At 32.0% G+C, this 19739-nt stretch overlaps 1 protein-coding gene across 2 annotated transcripts; it reads right to left on the reverse strand.

Moving 5' to 3' along the window:
- Positions 1-1104: 1104 nt before the first annotated feature.
- Positions 1105-10621, reverse strand: LOC128184732 (uncharacterized). Of its 2 annotated transcripts, none has more exons than XM_052854306.1 (6): positions 10406-10621; positions 4149-4172; positions 3658-3993; positions 3298-3513; positions 2023-2080; positions 1105-1908 (listed from the first exon to the last, which is right to left on the reverse strand). In XM_052854306.1, the coding sequence occupies exons 1-6, from the start codon at positions 10464-10466 to the stop codon at positions 1542-1544; spliced, it is 1062 nt and encodes a 353-aa protein (XP_052710266.1). In that variant the 5' UTR covers positions 10467-10621; the 3' UTR covers positions 1105-1541. The 2 variants fall into 2 exon arrangements, with proteins under 2 accessions (XP_052710266.1, XP_052710265.1); XM_052854305.1 differs by having other exon boundaries at positions 2023-2083; positions 10406-10619.
- Positions 10622-19739: the final 9118 nt, after the last annotated feature.

The raw sequence follows: 19739 nt of genomic DNA on the forward strand, positions 1-19739 counted from the left end.
GCAGATTAAAGAAATATATATAGTAATATAAGAATTTCCGTTATATTGCCAAAAATGCATATTTTTATTCCTAACTGTTCCTGACACATGAGCTAAACACGTGTTTAACTTACAGTAACACACGATAAAGTTGTGTTGCTTTTTGCTTCATCTGTACTATCCTGGTATCGTGTCAATCGACGAATACTGATGGGACACAAACGGGTCAGCAAATAACAACTATGCAAAATATTAATTATTGTAGTTACTTTTAGGATTGCAGCATGTATGTTCCGTATGCTCATAACATTTCTAACAGCACGATTGATGATAAGAAGTCTTTATTGAGATTTACATGAGAATATCCGTTCAGAACAATAAGTCTTTTAAGATATTCAAGTGTTTACGACATTTTGTTACTTACTGGTCAAGTCATGCTCATTTTGCTACATGTATTTGATGATCAAGACAGCACTTTTTAATTGATTAACAACTGTGTAGTTAAGTTTGTTACTATGCTTGATTTGAGAATGTTAACAAAAATCAAAATAGCTCAATTCGACGCAATTAAATCTCATTATAGATATAGATTGAACCATTTTTTATAGATTTCACCTCTCATGTCTAGCGAATGTTAAAAGTGAAATAATAGATTTAACAATAGCTTATGTTTTGAATTCGGATTTCTGTTTTTCTCATTGTTTGATTTGACTATTCGATAGTTTTAATTTTAATGTACATATGTATTAGTAATCTTATGAATATTGGTGTCATTTTTTATGAACTATCCAGAGATAATAGAATATATTTTTATTTATCTTTATCTGTGAAATGTGATTAATATTTTCAATATCCAGTGTCTTTATTTTGAATCATAACAGTAACTAAAAATTGCGATTATAATTTTTCAAAAGAGCGTTTTCCTGTTATAATTGTTTTGCTTGCTGCTCTAACTAAATACAATTTAATAAAAATATTTAATTGTTCATACTTTATAAACATCCTCATGAGCAAATACATTGATGAGAAAATGATACTCAGTATATCTGACACTGAACCTACTTCAATTGTGGGGTAAAAAGGGTTAAACAAATCGGCAATGATTAAGTTCAATTGTACTTTAAAGCAACAAAAATTATTTGGTGATGATTAAAATCAAGCACAAACAATGTGTACATAATTGGACAGATGTGTAAGTATGGTATAATAAAGACATTGAAAAATGAAGCATCATCTAACTTCCTTGTAACTTGCATGTACATGTAAATCACTTTTTAAAGGGGAGAGTTTATCTGTACACTCATTCAACCTTAATTTGTTGTGAAACATAAAAAAATAATAATGGCGCTATAACAAAAGTTCTTTAACTTATAACATTTCTCTCTCTCTTTTTCTCTCTCAGCAATCGTAAAAAATATACATTTTACTAAGAAAGTAAAAACCATAAATAGTTCTCTTATAAACGTTCATTAAAAAAATAGATCAAAAGAACATTATCAAAATATTTAAAACAAAACTACGTAATTTAATCCTTTTTTTAATTAGAGAACGTACTTATTGACTTATTGGGAGCCTGTAACCTTAGCATAGTCATAATGATACTCAAACGTATTCTTATGATTAACGTTGTTTCCAGAGTCGTTTATTTCTGAATAAACAGACGGATTAATGTCCAAATCATTTTGACGACCATCCTCATTGTCTGTAACAACATTGCCAGCTGATAAGTAAAAGGAGTTTTCAACCATCCAGTATCCACTACCTCGATTCTCGTCGGATTGATCATATTGCGATCCGCCAATGTCTGCTTTGACTGCGGATTGTTCAACTGAAGTATGGTTTAATTCTCCGTGTAACCTTTCGTCATTCCTTACATGATATATATTATCCGTCACCTTTTTCTTTGATAAACTTTTCTTATTGCTTTTCCTGAGAGCAAAAAATGTAATTGTTAATTTAGCATTTTCTTTCAAATCGATGATACAAAAAAACTTTGTTTCTGGTAATAATATTTACAAATTAACAGAAAGTACAATACATTACCGTTTAACAATCATCATAACTGCTAAGGCTATCACCAAGACTATTCCACCAGCTCCGGCTACTAATAATATTTTAATAGACTTATTATTTTTTTAAGTTCTAATACGTGTACATATGATATGCCTACGCAATGATTTTTGTGATTCACTTGGCATTAATTTATATTTGTTTGATTTAGTACTGGATAAAAAGGAGTTTATTCCTTTACAATTTTAAAATGACGTTACAAAAAGATTCATTCACTGGAATGAATGCATTTAAACTGATTGCTCTTTTATTATATTCAGGATGGTATCGTTATCATTGATCAAAATGTTATAAATTCAGGTTAATTACGATAATTTTTCCATCAACTTAGTTTCGTCCAAAGAATACTTAAAATTAAACATTTTTTTCATATTGAATAAACAGTGTGTTCTTCTAAATATCCCAATGATATTTAAAGCTGCTTGGTCCGATTTTTTGTAAAAACAGTATCAATTTTTTTTCATACAAATCGTTTATCTTAGAAAGTTATGGGCTTTCTCCAATTTACACCAGCAGAATCAGTCTCCTTTCAAAGTTAGAAATATTCAAAGTAAATAAAGATATGTTATCTTTGGGCAAACGAAAAAACAAACCAAAATGCATCACGGTAATGTTTAGAAAAGGAAACCGCTTGGTTTCGTCCTCCGAATGATTGGGGTTATTCTACCCGCATGCTATGCATCGATTGTAAAGAAAGCAGACTTTAGAAATATTAGCGAACAAAACGTACACATGTTTATTTGTAATTTGTCTGATCATTTCGACCTTTATTTAAGGCGATTTCGTCTCGTCGTCAGGGGTGAAATTTAACATGAGGCGAAATAACGAGGTACCTTTTAATGTCGTTTGTTTTGTTATCAAATTTTGTACATATTTTTCTTCATTGAAATTTGGCATAATTGACGGGTAAAACTACTGCAATGTCTATTATTATACATATACTAAGAATATCCATCGTTCAAAAGCGTGCATAAAATTTGATATAAAATCGGACCAAGCAGCTTTAATATTCAACGTTAAATATTATAGTTCCATTTACGAATCTTGAATGTGATGTATACATTTGTATATTGAACATATCACTCTTGCTTGTAACTTTTATCTAAAAACATATACTGGTACATTCTATAGATGTAATTCATATACTTAAAACCAGAAACAAATAATTATATAGTACTGTAAAGATATTTACATGTAGCTTTCAATTCTATTTGTTGAGCCACAAATCAAAAGAAGTTAAAAACGTACGAAAAAATAGATATTCTTTTGGCGTTGTAATTGCTATATTGTCTTTTTGGTTAATGTTCCTCTGCGTCGAATTTGTCGTGACGCTTTGCGTTAAATGTGTCGGAACGCTCCGAGTTGAATTTTTTGGGACGCTCTGAGTTGTAGTTATAGTTGTTTTGCTTGATGACGAAGGTTGGGGTATGGATTGGCAATACCCATGAACTTTTATCGAAGCATCTGTGAAATAATGTATGTAGAGTTGTAACCGAGTTGATAAAGTATGAAATATATCATATATAATTATGATATATGAATTCAAAACAGTCAATGTTTGTATGTTAAGTTATTTCAAATAACATTTAAAGAGTAAACAATACCTACCGTTAGAGAAAACACGTAAGCAGTAGCCTGTATATTTGCAATAATTGTAATCCCTAGGATAATCACAAGTCAACTCCACTGTAGTGAATTGCGAAGAAGACACTGTGGGAGGTACTGATGACATACATTGAATACTAAATATGTTATTGTTCATCTCTTTGATTTGTATGGCCGTTCCACAGTCATCAAAACCAGGATTTATAGACGCCAAATAAAATAATTGTGGATTGAATGTAAAGTTAAAAGAGCATGAACACTTGTATTTGATTACACCAAAGTCAACATAAATGTTATTATTGGAGATTACGCGACCATCACAACTGTCCAGTACATTACCTAAAAAAAAACAAATAACATGATACGATTTTTATTTCAAATCGATGTTTTTCTGAAGAATTCGTTAGTTTTTGTAGTGTCATATTTGAATGGAATTGAGAAAGCAAAACATCAAGGTTGAAATAACATTGAATAACATAAAGATAACATCTTACTGTCTTCATTGCATGCTCTTTGGCCTGAAATAAAAATGAAAATTAGCTTTTTTGTATCAAGTTTATATTTTTTTACATTAATTCATGATGTGTTAATAAAATAGAATCAAAGTACTGAAGAACCAACGGGAGTTGATTTTGTCGATGTTTATTTGTTTTAAAATCAATGATATCTTATTTTGCATTACAAGTACATGTACATGTAGTTTCTAATTTAAATTACGCACATTTTTATACTACGAATTTTTGAACTTTTTCGACGAGAATGTCGAGAAACCTCCCTATGAATCATGTTGAATAATATTTAAAGATAGAATTAATTCAATCAAACTATGTATCAGTAATAGAAATATTTCTCGAAAATTGTATGGATACAAGCGACATTGAACTCTAGTCTCGTTCAACCAAACGCTCGGCTGACACCGTAATATAAATCTCCGACAAGGTTTTACGGAGACAGCCGAGCGTCGAGTTGAACGAGACTATATTGAACTCTGGCGTATGAGTATACGACTACAAAAAAATATTTAAATTGTTCGTACCATTTAAAATCTGACTATTTTCAAGGTATTTATAAATCAGTTTTATTGAAAAAAATGCTTTAGCATACATTACATCGAATTTATCAATTATTTTCAAGAATTTAGTCTTGTCGGCAGCAATGATTTGTGCTGAGGTCCAAACGCTGTTTCACTTTCGGTTTGTCTGAGTAACTGCATAGGAGAGTTGATTAAAATCAACTCCCAATAAATCTTCTTTACTCATATAAATGGCTTTGAGATTAAATCGAAATCGCCAGTTGTAGTACAGGTATCTGTTAGTCAGACTGTTAGCAGATGAATAATGATTACTAGCTGTTTGGTCCGATAACATATCATATTTTATGTACGCTTTTAAACGATGGTTTTAAATAGTATGTGTATAATAAAACATGTAGGAGTTGCAGTAGTTTTCCTGGTCAATTAAGCTATTTTTCAATAAAGTTAAATGACAAACAAAATTTGTTAATAAAAAAAGGGTACTGCGATATGTGACTTTAAAATGATTCGCCTTCGACGTCGAGGCATTTATGATTGTGATATGACTTTGATTTTCGCTATAAGTAAAGGAAATAAAATTTCCAAAATGTTTCGACAAATCAAAAAAATAAACACGTTTACACTGTTTCACTTCTGAAATTTGCAACCGATGTATAATATTCAACGAAATCAATCTAGGGACGAAACCATTTGGTTACCTCTCAAAATCACACCCATGATGCGTATGCTTTGTTGTGTGTGTGTGTGTGTGTGTGTGTGTGTGTGTGTGTGTGTGTGTTCCCATATAGGAAACATTTTTGTTTACATTAAATGTTAATAGGTGAAAGTCTATAACTTCTTAAGATAATTAGTTTCTATTGAAAACTGATACTGTAAAAGCCAAAAAATCGGACCAAGCAACTCTGAATATATCGTAAGGTAGCAATGAAATTAAGTAACTACTAAAAAAGGTCTGAACACAGTTTCCCTCCCCCTTTTTTATAGATATACAGACATATACATATTTTCAAAATAAGGTAGTTGCCAGAAAATGTCTAAATGGGCAAACACAGCATGTGCATATACATCATAGAGTAGATTGGCATATATTTAAATATTAAGGCCAAACATGTACTTTCCAAACCCAGTGTCTTTAATTTTACCTGGGCGTCATGATTTACACAGATTGCGTAGATAGAGGTAGATTTCGTCCATAGCTTGCAATATTATCCAAATTTTAGTACTAGAATTTTGGGCTATATTCAGGATCTTTAAAAGATAGGTACAAAACTTTGTGGGTTATTTTCATATGTTTTTTAAAATAGATAAAATTTGTCTATTATTTTGATACCTAATAAATTATCAATTTAGATTTTTTGCAAAAAAAGCCCGGAACTTTTTGTAAAAGGAAACAATTAATGCTTATGAATTAAGGCATTTTTCAAATAAACTACAAAATGGCTGTACCAGAGTGCATGCTTACACCTTTGGTATTTCAACATGCGTGATGATGTCCGTTAGGTATTATAAATTTAAACTGATAATTTATTATTATGAAATTATTCATAAACCTAATTTCATTTTCGATAAACATGTCTGAAACATCAAAAGTGAGAGTAAGGTAGTGGGCACGCTTTGGCGTATATACTTGGAATGAAATAATATTGAATAATTACGTTAAGAGTGAATATATTTACTCTGAGCCTATTTAGAGAATACATACACTGTAGAAGTTATGATTTGACAAATGTTGAATAAATAAAATAAGTCAATTCCTTTCTTTAGTGAGCAATTTTAGTTTTGATATACATTTGCTTGAGAACTTTCCAGAACGGGGTAACCAAGAACGAGGATTGACTAATTAACGAAAAGTGTGGGACGAATTCATCATGCAACGCGGGCAGATACCTTGGATCGGACTTCTATTAATACAAAAACTTGATAAATAAAATGGAACAATTAATGCGATCGATTTTAGTATAAATGGAAAGAACTTTCCAGAACGGGGTGCCCAGAAACGGGTTGACTAATTGACATCTTGGCGGATAGTGTAGGGCGAGCTAACCATTGGCAAGATACTTTGAATCCGTCAACTTTGGTTTAAAATATGCGTGCAAATGGATAATAATGCATAACCTACCGTGTTTTAATTTCATACTTTTTATATACCACGACAGATTGGTTGTGAACCTTAGACATTAAATTGTAAACATTAATTAACAAATTATTGTATTCTACGTTTTTTAAGTTTAATGGGGATGCCCCCTCCCCTTACAGAGTGTTTTTTCAAAATAGTCTTTAATCTGGGATTACTATTTGGGAGAGTAATACAAATTATATTGTAAATTGACCTAAAGAACCAAATAAAGAGAGAGGTGCACTAAATACATATTCACTGATTTGAAATAAATACAGTAAACAACTTTTTTTTTTTAGTCAGCTGCAACAAACAGGATTAAGGCCACGTACTTGTATATATTATCTATTTGACTTTAGATTTGTCATCCCTGCCCGCTCCTCTAAATATCCAACAATGCAGTTTGATTTTTATTTCAATTTTATAGAATAAGATAAGGAAAAACTCGGGCAAAGTATATACAAAAATGAACAAAAATATGGTTCAACATAATAAGCATTATATGATAATAAAGTGTTAATTCTTGCGCTTGTGGGGGGTATAATCTAGTATACCAAAATTTTCTTTACGATGTGATCACTCTAGAGACTAAGCTTGACTAAGGGTGCATGGATTTCGAAAATTTCGGATTTTTGAAAGGGTTACAATGGCATCTTAACAATGTATTTTTTCTCCTACGGAATTTATTAAAAGGGAGGATTTATGAAAGAATTTTCCATTTTTATAAATTTAATATTTATCTATTTAATATTAATTAATTGGCAAAGTGCTTTCTTTGAGGATATTTTGTGGATTCTGTATCATATATCTCTCTATGTGTTTCTTTTATTCTAACGTAGTTTTGCATCTAAATGGGTACTTAAGAAAGAAAGTCTACGAAACATAGGACATATACCTTAGATATGGCATGCTTGGATGAAAATATGAATAAGCAAACACCTAACAACGTCGTTGTAGGTATGCCGCAACCCCCCCCCCCCCCTTCCTTATGCTACATGCCTGCAACAGTAACCAAATTTATATTTTATGTTTTATACAACTTCACAAACCTATTTCAAATATTTAGCTAGGAGAAGCATGTCCAATGCATTGATGAATGGCGTCACCATTTTGCACAACGGCCGACGTAAGACGTAATTTCTGAAGTAAGATCATGAGCGTTAATGTTCGCCCTCGTTAAAAGATGATATGCTATATAGCAGACTATTTTAAAACTTCAGGTTTTAAACAAGAGAGTTAATTTTACTATCATGTTTTAAAAAATATATTGTATATTGATTTTACACTGTTCCAGCTGACGAGTTTTTGCACTTGTTAATGTGTATTATGAAGACGTAGTGAGTGTTATATTTAATAACGTTATGTTGGTATCCTCATTTAACAAATGAAATTAAAAGCGGATATAGTTTTTTACTAAGAATACGAGAGACGCGCTGATTCACTTTCTTTTAGGACGCCGCATGGGTAACACTCGAATGCATGTACATGTACCGATTCTGTTGCCTCGAACCATTTATTTTAAAAACCCACCAACTCCCCTTTACCCTTTTAGTGTTTTATTCTATATTATTTTATGCTGTCTTCCTTTACTTTTTCCTTCGTCCGTTTATTTTAACCTTTTTTGTACATTTATTTTATATAAATATTTATATAGGTGTTTTCATTCCACAAGGAATTTGTTTGACGATATTAAGTAGGTAAAGTTTGATTTCAGTTAGGTTTAATTAAAGTTTAAGGTATCCGATCCATATTGCGACCTCACTATTCTAACCTTGAATATAAGTCATTTATATAATACTCTAATATTAATTAAAAGCATTTTAGAGTAGAAATAGATTAACCGAGATAAATTTTCAAAAATTGTATTAACTAATCATTAATTAATTAATGAAGATTGCTTTAGGGTCTATGGGGACAAGCACATTTTTCAAAATAAATAAAGTATCAATAAAAGTTCAGCAGCTGGTGGAAGGATGCATTTAATCATTAGGAGTAGGAACATTATTTAAAATAAATTTCATACCGTTTAGAATGTTTTTATAATTGAATGTTTAATATTAAAAGCAAAGGGGGAAACTCTTCGATAACAGGAAAAGGTCAATTATCAGGACACATTCCGCTCTTACATACTGATACATGTACTTAAACATGAAAACTTATCCAAGTATACCGAGTATTTAGCCCATACATATATGTCTTGCATCCCGATTCATTAAAGATGGGCTATTATGGATCGGATACCTTAAAGGGGCATGGTCAAATTCAATTGTTTTTATTATTTACAATGCTTTAGTAATGTTTTTTCTAATGATCAAGTAAAATCGTAGAGTTAAGAGCAAGATACAACACTCACAACTCTTCGTCATGTAAACAAGGCTCCTGGCCTGGTTTTTTTTAAATACATATGTTCAATATACCAGTAAACAATCTTTTTCAAGCTGATTTGTCTAATATCTTATTCATTTTAAGCATAAATAAACAGTTTCTAACGTATAACACATTCATTTTATGTCTAAAGCTGGAATTTTCACTTCAACATTCAAAATTTAAACAAAAGCTCTGATTACATAGCAAAGAATTATAAACTCTGTAACTTGCTTAAAACTCAGCAAACGATTCTCAAATTATGGTTGCCTATTAAAATGCCTTGTAAAACTAAAATCGGAAAAATAATTTTTGACCGAAATCGTGACCATGCCCCTTTTAAAGTATTTTATCGATGATTTTAAAGGATAAGTCCACAGATTAAGCCTATTTTGACCCTCTCCAAAATGATTTAAGTTTCTCAAAACTCTTAATTAATAATATTCATAATTGCTCATTTTCATTGATAACATATAGAATGTTGTTAATATTATGCCATGCATTAATATGAAATTTATCATTGTTACGTAATTAACAGATTTGAAAATCTCAGAAATATTGGGTTGGGAACGATGTCATATATTAGAAATTATTACCTTATATTATGTTACTTATTTGAAATAATGTTTTGTGTTACATGTACAATGTTATATATAGAAAAAAAAAACCAAAGTCACGCTGATGGTACAGAGCAACATATATCATCTCTTGTTTAGTTGATTTAATTTGTATTGAAAGATGGAAATGACAAACTGTAGTGGTACTTCGGGCAAATTACATAAGTTACATACTCTTCATACCGGAATATATCATAGATGAAAACACGAGACTTCATAAACTACATTTTTTTATGGAGAAAAGCCACATTTTTGTTTCTACAAGGTAATGATTATTTGCGTTATATATTAGGGAGCGAATTTTTTTTTTCCTATTTGAAATAGTCATTCCAAAATTCATTCGCTTACAAGTTTAAAACATTAACGTTATTATAAATATACGTCAATGTACGCACAAAATTATCATAAAATGATATCAAAATCATAAAATCATATTACATAGGTTCCACTATTTGTAGTACACAAAATCAGATGATGTTTGACTCTCCCGGCATTAGAGGTGTACATTTGCAACATATTACATGTAGCATGTTGATCCGCTATTTGTAGTACATAGAATCAAATGATGTTTGACTTTACAGGCATTAGAGGTGTAAATGGTTAGAAAGTAACTTTACTTACCACAGACGTCACAACCTAAATAAGAATAACAATACATGAGGAGGAGGACATTTTTGACCATATTGTTGTGATCACATACGAGATCGTGTTTTCTCTCAAAGGTTTTATCCTCGGATATGACGTGCCAACGTATTTACAGATTTCTTCCCGATGTTCACTCTTGGTCGGAAATTGCCTCCTTAGTTCGAGCATAGTCATTTATAAATCACTCGTATAAAAATGAGTGATTCTATTCATTTCCTACTTCCCTCTTAATTAAATTTTGTGCATGTGAGAGAGTTACATACTTGATGTACATGTAAATAGAAAGAGTTGGGGCTGGTTTAATAGTTAATCAGCTACATGTAAAATGACTATTTTATTGTACATTCATTAATATTAAGCAAAGTACTTTTCACGTGTTTACCTTTCTCATGCAGTTTATTTATTAAGTTTTATTAAGGTCTTCCGTTTCCAACGGAAGACCTTATTGTTATTGCTTTGTTTCTTTTTCCCTTTTATTTTTTTTTTTTTTTCTTACGCATTTTTGTACAAGCGATTTCTTGAAAACGACTTGACCGATTTCCGTGAAAATTTCAGATCTTGTAGATATTGATAAAAACCTTATATATAATTTTTTATTTTGACGACGTCATTTCCGTTCGGGAGATATTGACGTTTTAGTGATTTTTAGAGGGTCATTTTGTCTGGCTATCTCCTCCTAAACGAAAAAAGATATTGAATTAAAATTTTCAGGGATTGTACACAAAAGATTGTAGATGTGTTTAAAGGCATTTATGGTTGTCTGGCTTCAAAGGCGTCGAAGCTCGCCTGGACCCGAAAATCGAGTTTGAAAAAACGACGTAATTTTTAATGGTTTTCGTTCTTTATCTCCTTTCCTGAAAATATTTTAACATTATATATAGAGCAAATAAAATTTATATTTACAAGAGCTTTCGTTTAATAACAAGAAAAAGGGGCTGGTCCCTCAAATTAGGGGCCAAAAGGGCTCTAAAGTCTTTCTTCCATAGCACTTTACTGAGAAATATTTTGTAATATGTTTAAGAAGCAAAAATGTTCATCTTTCACTTATAAAACTATACATTATAAAAATTTTATTATGCGTTACGTAATTAGGGGTTTTAAGGGGCCAAAAGTCCAAAACTTTGATCGAATATATCTCAAAAAGGACAAATATTTTGAAAAGCAACATAGAATAAAAGATGCTTAGAATGATGTTTTAAACAATATTCAATCATAAAAATCTCGTTATCTGGCCCCAATAAGGAGATTAGGGGTCAGCCCCTAAAATGTCCTATCCCAGATAGCTCTAAAACGGCAAAGATTTTCTAAACACTTGTTGAACAAAATATGTTTAATATCAAAGGAACTTTCGTATGATGCCAAGAAAAAGGGGCTGGCCCTTCAATTTAGGGGCCAAAACGGCTCTAAAGTCTTTTTTCCATAGCACTTTACTGAGAAATATTTTGTAATATGTTTAAGAAGCAAAAATGTTCATCTTTCACTAATAAAACTAAACATTATAAACATTTTATAATGCGTTACGTAATTAGGGGTTTTAAGGGGCCAAAAATCCAAAACTTTGATCGAATATATCTCAAAAAGGACAAATATTTTGAAAAGCAACATAGAATAAAAGATGCTTAGAATGATGTTTTAAACAATATTCAATCATAAAAATCTCGTTATCTGGCCCCAATAAGGAGATTAGGGGTCAGCCCCTAAAATGTACTATCCCAGATAGCTCTAAAACGGCAAAGATTTTCTAAACACTTGTTGAACAAAATATGTTTAATATCAAAGGAACTTTCGTATGATACCAAGAAAAAGAGGCTGGCCCTTCAATTTAGGGACCAAAAGGGCTCTAAAGTCTTTCTTCCATAGCACTTTACTGAGAAATATTTTGTAATATGTTTAAGAAGCAAAAATGTTCATCTTTCACTTATAAAACTATACATTATAAAAATTTTATTATGCGTTACGTAATTTAGGGTTTTAAGGGGCCAAAAGTCCAAAACTTTGATCGAATATATCTCAAAAAGGACAAATATTTTGAAAAGCAATATAGAATAAAAGATGCTTAGAATGATGTTTTAAACAATATTCAGTCATAAAAATTTCGTTATCTGGCCCAAATAAGGAGATTAGGGGTCGGCCCCTAAAACGTCATATCCCTGATAGCTCAAAAATGGCAAAAAATTTCTAAACACCTGTTGAACTAAATATGTTTAATATCAAAAGACCTATCTTTTTTATTTTTAGGGGCCAAAAGGGCTCTAAAGTCTTTCTTCCATAGCACTTTACTGAAAAATATTTTGTTATATGTTTAGGAAGCAATAATGTTCATCTCACATTTATTTAACAATATATTATAATTATTTTATCATGTGTTCCGTATTAAGGGGTTTTAATGGGTTTTAAAGAGCCAGAAGTACAAAACTTTGATAACATACCTCAAACAGAACAAATATTTTAAAAAGCATCATTTTGAAAATCAATACAGAATAAAATGCTGAGAATGATGACCCAAACAAAATTCAACCACCATTTTTTTTTTGTTGCCCCGATAAGGAGATAAAGGGTCAAATATCAAAGTCAAGGTCATATTACCTTCAAAAAATCGCACGGAAGACCTCCTCGTTGCTCGCAACGAGATCGTGTCTAGTTATTATTATTTTTTATTATTTTTTTCTTGGGGGGGGGGGGGGTTGGAAGAGAAAACACCTATTGTTTTCGTTCGTTCTGATTAATTATTTTCGACGGAGTTTCGACAGAGATTTTTTAAAAACAGGAGGAGCCTTTAAGCCGGTATCTTTGCGTCATAGGTTTCCGATAGTCTAACATTTAACGCTTCACTTAGAGCTACTTCGATTGCGGTCATGTTACCGGATGTTTACATCAAGACATGCTTATCAACTTAACTCAGAAAAGCTACATGTAGAAGGGTAACTGATTTACATGTTTGCCATTGATAACAATTTCACATACACAAAAGACAGTATTGAGTAATTTCTAATACTTCGAAGTCCACTAGTATGCCAGTTTATCGTGCATTTCACTGGTATTTTAAGGAAACAGCTTTATCTAGATTAGCTAGTTTTTGTAAAGAAATAATTCCTAATTGTACATTAACATACTTCATTAATATTTTCGTTTAGGAAAGAAATGTTTGAATAAAATATAGTGTTCATGAATGCAAAATCATACTAAAATTGGATCGATATGACAGTTAAATATGGCTCTTGCTAGTATATATCAATATAATCCTTCTATCAACCACCATCACCCCCCCCCCCCCAAAAAAAAAGTAGCTAAATCATATCAGGCAGGTATTACAGTTTACACTGAAAAAGCTAGTACACGCATTACAGATGTTTGATCCACCTCTAAATTTATCGCAGGAAATATAGCGCGAGATCACTGTGACGCCACACGTCAAAATTTATATTCGTTTGATTACGCATCTCGACTCAATACGAAGGAATGCATGGAGGCATGGTAAAAATCTCTTGGGTCTCACCAAAGCTTGTGCGGTAATCAAAACTTCTTCAAACCTTAAGGCACCGTTAATTACGAGTTAAATGTTAGCCATTCTTGGCATACCACTACGGGAAAAAAACATAAGAGAGCATTATGGGATGCTGCCAATTTTTTTTTTGATGAATCTTTAGGTTAAGCTTGTTCTTTTTCCCGCGCACACTGGTTCTAATAGCTCGATTTGAACCCCTTGCTCTAGAATATATATTCAAAATCAAGCATTTAAAAGCAAAGAAATCTTTTACTGACCAAAATCAATCGATTTTGTACATTTATTTGGTCTAATGCTATTGATTTTTAGATCATTTGAGTTTAGGACCCAATCATGTTTGCGTTTTTCTACAAAAAGTGTGCATACGAGGGTCAATCCAAAAATACGAAGACAGTTGGGCTGTCTATCATGAATTTTTCATAAAAGTCATAACTTACAGCTAATGTTATGCAACAACACTTATTTTAGCGAGCGCAGCGAGCTCCATAGACAACGTGTACGAACGGAGAAAGTTCGAGTTGAAATCTGCACATTGTTCAAAGGAAATTTTGTGGACCTGCGTGAAAAAGTTCTACATATCCCAAGAATGCTTTGCGGTGCATAGCAACATGGTGAAACAGGAAGCGTTTATACGGGAAATTCTTACCTCTAAATTGCATACATCATTTTCATTTAACAATAAAAAATCCTTTTAAAAACATTAAAGTAAACAACACATATGATTTCGTAAAAACACATGTACCTATCTGACATATGACGTCATTTCCTTCCCCAAATTTGTCCGACAATTTACGAAAAATGTCGAGCGCAAAAGAATGTTAAGTATGATGTCACAGTGATCTCGCGTTTTAATTTCCCGCGATACAGTTAGAGGTGGATCAAGCATCTGTATTGGGTGTAACGTGTATGAAGTACTCAGTATCAGTGTTAACGGTGACTCTTTGGCTGATTAGTTTTGTTTTGATAATATTTCTGCTTAGTCAATACACATGCAAGTTCCATGCTAAATTTACTGTCATATTGATCCAATCATATATGCATACCGTTAGGTAGGTGACAACATTATTAAAAAAGAAAAGTCCAATCATTATTAGATCTACGTGCAGCCACGTCATTTTGTAATGAATAAATAAAAGGAAAACAATTGAACTGTTAACATATCTACATGTATTTGTTATAGTTGCATATGGGGTCAAACCTTTCAAAAATATTGGATATCATACACTAAAAAAGAGTGAGGGCACATGTCTACAACGCTTATAGAGCGTACAAAAAAATTGTTGTCACAGAGGAAATTAATTAAAACACATGTAACAGCAAGGAATAAAATGAGAAATAACACACACACAATCTATGGTTTACTGATTTTAATTATCATTATTAAAAGGTAAAGTTATGATAAAAAATAATTGTATTTACATAAAAAAAAACCGGCTTTGTGTTTATCAAAATATCTTAATAAGTCTGTTAAACATTTTATTAATGCTCAGTGGTAGTTTGTTGGGTGTAAAAGCCTAGGAAGGAACCATTGGAATAAAAGTTTGATAACTTCGGGTTCCTTGCAGTGGTAAAAGTTTTCGAGACAAAGCCAAAGTTTTTTGGTTAGGGCAAGTCCACGGGCTGCATTTAACAATGATGACAGATGTGTGGTTCCTTCTGCGCTCGCCCCAACGGTCACACCGTAAAACATATTATTGATATACGAAGTTTTATTTCATTTGATGAAAAGGTATTTTAGTAACCCAATTTTAAAATCAACATGTTTTGTCATCAAGGCGCACGGTAACGTTGAAAATACGACGTCAATGTGACGCACGCTCAGTTAATAGAAATATCAAATCTTTATATAACCCTTAGTCTGTTGTGCTCTTCACCAAACAATTTAATTCGGCATTATATCACTTGACGTCTAATTTGTTCACATTTGTCAAAAAATCATAAGTTTGTTCCTCGAAGTTTTCTTATTTTTTACCGGATGTCTCTTCGTTTACAGTAAGAAAATCCCTAAATGTCAGATGACATTGATTATTCTTTGACAAAATATTTACGGATATTCTACTCTCTTCCGTTCTGTAAGTGTTTGATGTCGAAAACACAGTAACCACAACCACCACAAAACGTGTAAGAGTTAAACATAATTGTGAAAATAATTTTTAAATTATTTTTTCCACCATTGAGTATTTTCACAGTTTGTATCGGCTTTTCTCCGAGTTAAATCTATACTGTTTATATTTTTGTTGCGCCGTGATGTCCGGCGACGTCAATGTTTTAGTCAATTCTTAAAAGGACTATCTGTCTTTAGTTACTAATATCTGTTCAACCAATCTATATAGCCTATTATATTTGGTACATGGATTATCATGACAATTCTTAATTTTAGGTTTCAATATTATTTTGTTTTAAGCCAAATTTATGGAGATATAACTTTCAACATTATGTGGTTTATTTTTGACAGAACACTAAGTTTGACCGTGCGCTGTGGCCACATTTCTGCAGGATTAGATTCTAAATAATTCTTAGAAAAAAAGGAATATATTAACTTTTTTAATTTCAGATTGTTGGAAACAATTGTTTAATTATGTCTACTAAATTGAGTAGTTATATGACTTTAAATAACATAGCTATGGCAAAAATCTTCGTATTTTTTTTATTGACCCTCGTATGTAACTGTGTCATCTCGCTCAAATTAATACTTGCCCTTTTGAATTTTTGCATCTTTTCCCTCGTTGTCAGCAGGTGTGCATAACACTGGGCGGATCCAAAACTTTATTTAAAAACTGTGTTAATTAAAAAGGGTATCTCTACCGGTGCTAACATTCGTTTGATCAGTTCCGAATTTTGACCGGTTCCGAATAGTTCGGGGAATTAAAAGCTGATAATTAATAAAGACACACATATAACCTACACCATGTAGGCATACAAATATTCTTCTGATTGATATATAACTATGATTTTTTCCCATTCAATTTGAGTGCGATCGACCTACTTTTACTGTGGGGCGAATCCTGGTTACCGCGACGCTTTAGAGCGCAGAAAATCGTCTGCAAACAATTCAGATCTTGACGAGCAGCAACATTCCGACTATCAGAAGTAAGTATGATATGTATTCTTAAAGATACAAAAGTATTCGGACAATAGAATTGTACATCTCTAAAGAATTTTATAATTTCCTCCCGGTGTCATTTCATTCGAATAGCAGAAATAAACACTGTAGGAAAACAGCACCATGTGATATAAGTATGTTCCTGTGCATGATTACAGTGTTTCATTATTGACATTGCCAGTAGTTATTAATTAATTAATGTTTTACATTATTACATGTATATCAGCTAGAAATATTTGAAAATAGTTATTAAACTAAGATGGGAGGGGGTGGTAAGTAGAAAATGTAATTGTGCAGGGTTAAATTGGCACTAACTAGATTATTTAAGCATTACAGGTAGGCCAAAATGATGATCTAAAATACAAATTGATGTTAATTTTCAGTATCAGTTAAAGAAATAAATGTGATCATTGTCTAATTTTTTCACTTTTCAGGATAATTATCGGTGATGGGGAAAGTAGAGATAACGAAGAATACTAGTACTTACACACGTAGTCCTGTTGTTGTCACAGTATCAAAAGTAAAGAGGAAGTATAGGAGAGGATTTGATAAATCTCCATCAAAAGAGTCCAGAGCTAAGAAGGCTCTTTATGAGGTACGGTCAGGGGAGAGTATAAATAAAACTGCATAAAAATACAAATTATGTATTAGCTACCTTTAAAGGAGAGTAAGTGACACTGTGTCTGTTGAAAGAAGGAATGGTCCTCATCCTGTGTTAAAAGAGAATGCTATTGCTAATTATGTTTGTGAAATGACACTTACGGGGATGGGGTTGGTTCAGAACTTCTTGAAAAAAGACAAAAGAAAAAAAAATATTGAAGAAAGGTAGGCCAAGCTATCCTTGGTATTATGGATTTATGACTAGCCTGCAGAAGTTCCAAGAATTTCTTTCAGAAAGAAACTTGTTGGATAAACCACATAAAATTTACAACGCAGATGGAACAGGTTTCACTATGGGGAGTAAAGCTGGAGTGGTTGTGGGAGCAACAAGACAGATATACACAGATGACGTTCCACATTTATCAGGCGGGTCAACAAAACAACGCAAGACAGTTATGTACTGTGCCAGTGTAGAATGAATTGTTTTACCACCCTTTTATGTGTATCCTTCACCAAAACCTACAGCATATGATTCTTTGTTACATGTATGTACAACAAGAGGCTCAATTATTCATTACACATTAAAAGGATGGATGAGTTCAAATGCTTGTTCTGCATTCATAGACCATTTCGATATCAATGTAGACAAGAATGACAAACCAGTTATACTTTTGATTGACAGTGTATCTTCACATATCAACATGGACATATTTACAAAAGCAGGTAGTAGAGGATTTGAAATTTACATGCTACCCACTTAATGCTGTCATTAGACAAAGGTGTGTTTGAGCTGCTGAAAAAAGAGTGGTACAAGACAGTGAGTAAAAACACTTGTGAAAATTGGGGCAAGCCTATTGAAAAAAAGAACTTTGCTTTGAAGTTGCATGAAACATTGCATTTCATAAACCCACCATTGTCATAAGAGCATTCAAAGGCTATGGTATTTATCATGTGAGGAGTTCTGCAATTTTAATGACAAACTAAAGCCATCCCATACTTTCAGTGATACAGATAAAGTTCATTAGACAGGGGTTTCAACTGTACCAGGATGGTTCAACAGCAGCCAGTAAGGCTTTCGAGGTTTACAGTGATACTATAGGAACATCGTCAAGACAAAGGTATGAGCGTCAACTGGATGGAGGTTGGGATATTGAAGGGCTATCTCTTGGATTTACAGGGTACAAGAAACTGAAAGAAAAGGCTCATCCTTATGCTCTAGATGCTGTGAACCAGGAGACTCGTACACATGCATCAAGTACTTCAATTCAGCATTCACTCAGAATGTTAAGCAGGGCAGTTAGAACACTTCATCTACCTCAGATTTGTATTTATTAGCTTGGGCATGCTTTACATGATGAGGAGCAAGATGATCATTTAAGCAATGACATTACTCTTTCATATAATACATCAGAATCGAGTAAGTTGTCACCTGCTCTTGAAGTAGTAATCAGATTACCAAACAACAAACAACAACTACCTGTAGTTAACCAAAACCTAAAAACCTTAAAAGTTCTTTGCCATACAGTTTGACATCAGCAGACTCCATCAGACAAATGGCTTTGCAAAAATGGAATTTATCAAGAAAAAAGGCAGAAAAAGAAAAGACAGCAAAGACACGTTATCTAAAGAAGAAAGAAAAAGAAGGGAAAGCGAAATCATCTGCAAAAGAACCTCGAAAGAAACAATCCAATGCCATTTTTGTGCAGAAGAAATTGAATGAGTGTATTAATGTGTTAATTTAAGAATATCTCATGTTTATCATTAACAAGATTTTTTTTAATGTTTGAATTTTGAAATACAATATATATATATATATATATATATATATATATATATATATATATATATATATATATATACAATGTATTGCATGGTGCATTGCAAAATTCTTCAGAAAGTTCAAAAAAGATATTCATTTTATTTTAAATGAGTAGATCCAGTACTGTTCATCAAAACTAGCAGTACTGTTGATGTTATGTTTTCTACTAGTATCCTATGTATGTTTATATGGTTGCAATTATTTCTTTAACAAATTGTGTATTCTTTCAGAAATCCCTCCATACCACTGAAGAATTCTGTGATAAAAGGGTACCACCTATATG

Source organism: Crassostrea angulata, chromosome 5, assembly GCF_025612915.1.
Source record: "Crassostrea angulata isolate pt1a10 chromosome 5, ASM2561291v2, whole genome shotgun sequence".
NCBI lineage: Eukaryota > Metazoa > Mollusca > Bivalvia > Ostreida > Ostreidae > Magallana > Magallana angulata.